Genomic DNA, 2,293 nt, shown 5'->3' on the forward strand with positions numbered 1-2,293 from the left:
ATATATCATATTATATATATTATATTATATTATTAAGGTGGCTATTTGCAATTTACATCCAAAAGGCAACCAGTATAGTTGCCACTAAAGTATAATATATAGTCACCATCATTGTTTTAACATCTACTTTTCCATGCTTGAATTGGCCACATGGAATACACTGAGGTTGAATTTCTATGGCCAAATGCTCTTCTTGTTGCCAACCTTCACCTGTTTCCAGGTAAGGTAAAATTTCTTCAAGGTTGGACATGTTTTTATATTATATTTCTCTTTGTAGTTGCATCACAAAATTCTTAATGTAAAGCCATTTGTTAAAGCAGACATTGTACATTGGGAAGTCAGTTTGTCAATAAAACCCATGCATTGATTGTAATTCACTTCTTTAATAATTGAAGTGAATGCATCAATGTATGTGTAACTGTCATTTGGGTGGTACATTGTCTTTATAGTGGTGAGCATCTCTCACAATGTTTGTGTCTGTATTTTTATTTTAGGTTATTTATACATTCATTGCTGTTATAGATGAAGAAGATCGGGCTGAACCAGCCATCGATTTACCATACTAATGTGGATTGGATGGTTTCCATGGCTGGATGCCCTTCTTGATACCAGCCACTTTACAGCATGTACTGGGTGCCTTTTTTGTGAACACCAGCACCAGTGAGTCGAGAAGGAACTTGCAAGGCAATGGAGGCACAAGCCCAGGTATCCGGCCATAAAGGAGATATAAAACAGACAAATGAATCCATATAAACAAGGAAGAAATAATTACCTCAAGGAGATCACAGGTAGGGTCTAAATGTCGTGAAATGTAACCTTCTAAGTAAGAATAAAATTTTAGCGATGGTGGAAAGAAGGATAAGCAGATAGCTAACAGCTCCCAACCTCTCTGTAAGCTGGCCCTGGAATTAAAAGATATCAACAGAGTAAGGATTAGAGGAGAAAAGAACAGATGAGACGAGTATTTTGACAAAGAAATGTATATATATATATATATATATACATATATATATACATTGATGAAATATGTCTGCTAAGATCATGTTGGCTAAAACTAACTAAACAACATAAGTTGAGTGTATATACATAGATATATAATGCCTCAATAATTTATATATCTAATCCATGCTAGCATGAACATATTCACATACATATGAATGAGAAAGAGAGGAAACAAAAAGAAATGAGGGGATGGAAGGGGATAGACATAAGGGGGAATAAACTATGACGTGTCTGTGTGTAATGGTAAGCAGCAGCTTAGCCCTTCGTTACAGCAAGTTTCAGACCTTAGGGTACCCTTAATGACTCCTTGGGGGTATCCTTAAGAATTCCTTGGGTAATCATCAGTGAAAACATGCAGTGTCAGAACTACTAACCTCCCACAGGTGAATCTAATTGGATTTTTGTCCCTCCGGATATACTCTTTAACATCTTTCAGCTTTAAAAGCTGCGGTCATGCTGGAGCACCACCAACACCTGAAGTAAATGACTACTCAGCTCAGCTATCACCAACATTTTAAATATTTCTTCTATCCAGACACTAAGTCCTAATTTAATTTGATCAGAGACAGACACAGTTTATCTCTTCTTAAATTGTAAGTTTCGATTGAATATTTCAGAAAGAATTATAATCCTTTCAGTGGAGTGTGTGTATGTCTGTGTGAGAAAGAGAGTGAGAGTGAGTGTCTATGAACTCCCATAATATATCATCAGGGAGAGTTTCTTTTTTTATTCATTTTTTAAAAATATTGTTTATTTAATTTTATTTCTTTTCAAAATTACTATTCATTTCATCACAATTTGTATAAACACCAAGAAATTTGATAAAAGTGAAGTTATAATGATTGTATGTCTGCCATATTTCCTTATATTACCCATGGTGGTGAAACTAGACTTACAAAGTTACTCCATCATGTAATGGCTAATACTCTAGTGTGTGTGTGTGTTTGAATAGCCCAGCTCTGCTATTTCAACATGTTATATGGGTCACTATCAAGCTGGACACACACACACACACAATCAATTTATATTTGCTTATCTCTACCATTAGGGGATAAACTAAGCCAGTGCTCTAATGTCTATAATTTACTGCTGGTTTGCAACACAACCTCTTGTTTGACATTGTAAAGAGTTGCAATGTTTATGCTTTTACCAAAGATATTAGCAGGCTAAGTAAAGTGATAACAAGCTAAACTATCTTGAAATTAGTCTTGTAAAAGATCTCTAGAACTCGGTACTGCTCTGTAGCATATGAGAGAGAGGGAGAGAGAGAGAGAGAGAGAGAGAGAGAGAG

The 2,293-nt window shown here is 35.3% G+C and overlaps 1 protein-coding gene across 8 annotated transcripts in view; it reads right to left on the reverse strand.

Annotated features, from left to right (window-relative positions):
• LOC106867341 (rho GTPase-activating protein 39) overlaps nt 1-2,293 on the reverse strand; it is a 452,309-nt gene that overhangs the window by 11,586 nt on the left and 438,430 nt on the right. For all 8 annotated transcript variants that reach the window (XM_052966674.1, XM_052966678.1, XM_052966677.1 and 5 more), the window contains one exon: nt 773-902. In XM_052966674.1, coding sequence (XP_052822634.1) covers nt 773-902 — 130 coding nt within the window. The remainder of the gene's footprint in view (nt 1-772; nt 903-2,293) is intronic.

Source organism: Octopus bimaculoides, chromosome 3 (genome assembly GCF_001194135.2).
Source record: "Octopus bimaculoides isolate UCB-OBI-ISO-001 chromosome 3, ASM119413v2, whole genome shotgun sequence".
Taxonomy (NCBI): domain Eukaryota; kingdom Metazoa; phylum Mollusca; class Cephalopoda; order Octopoda; family Octopodidae; genus Octopus; species Octopus bimaculoides.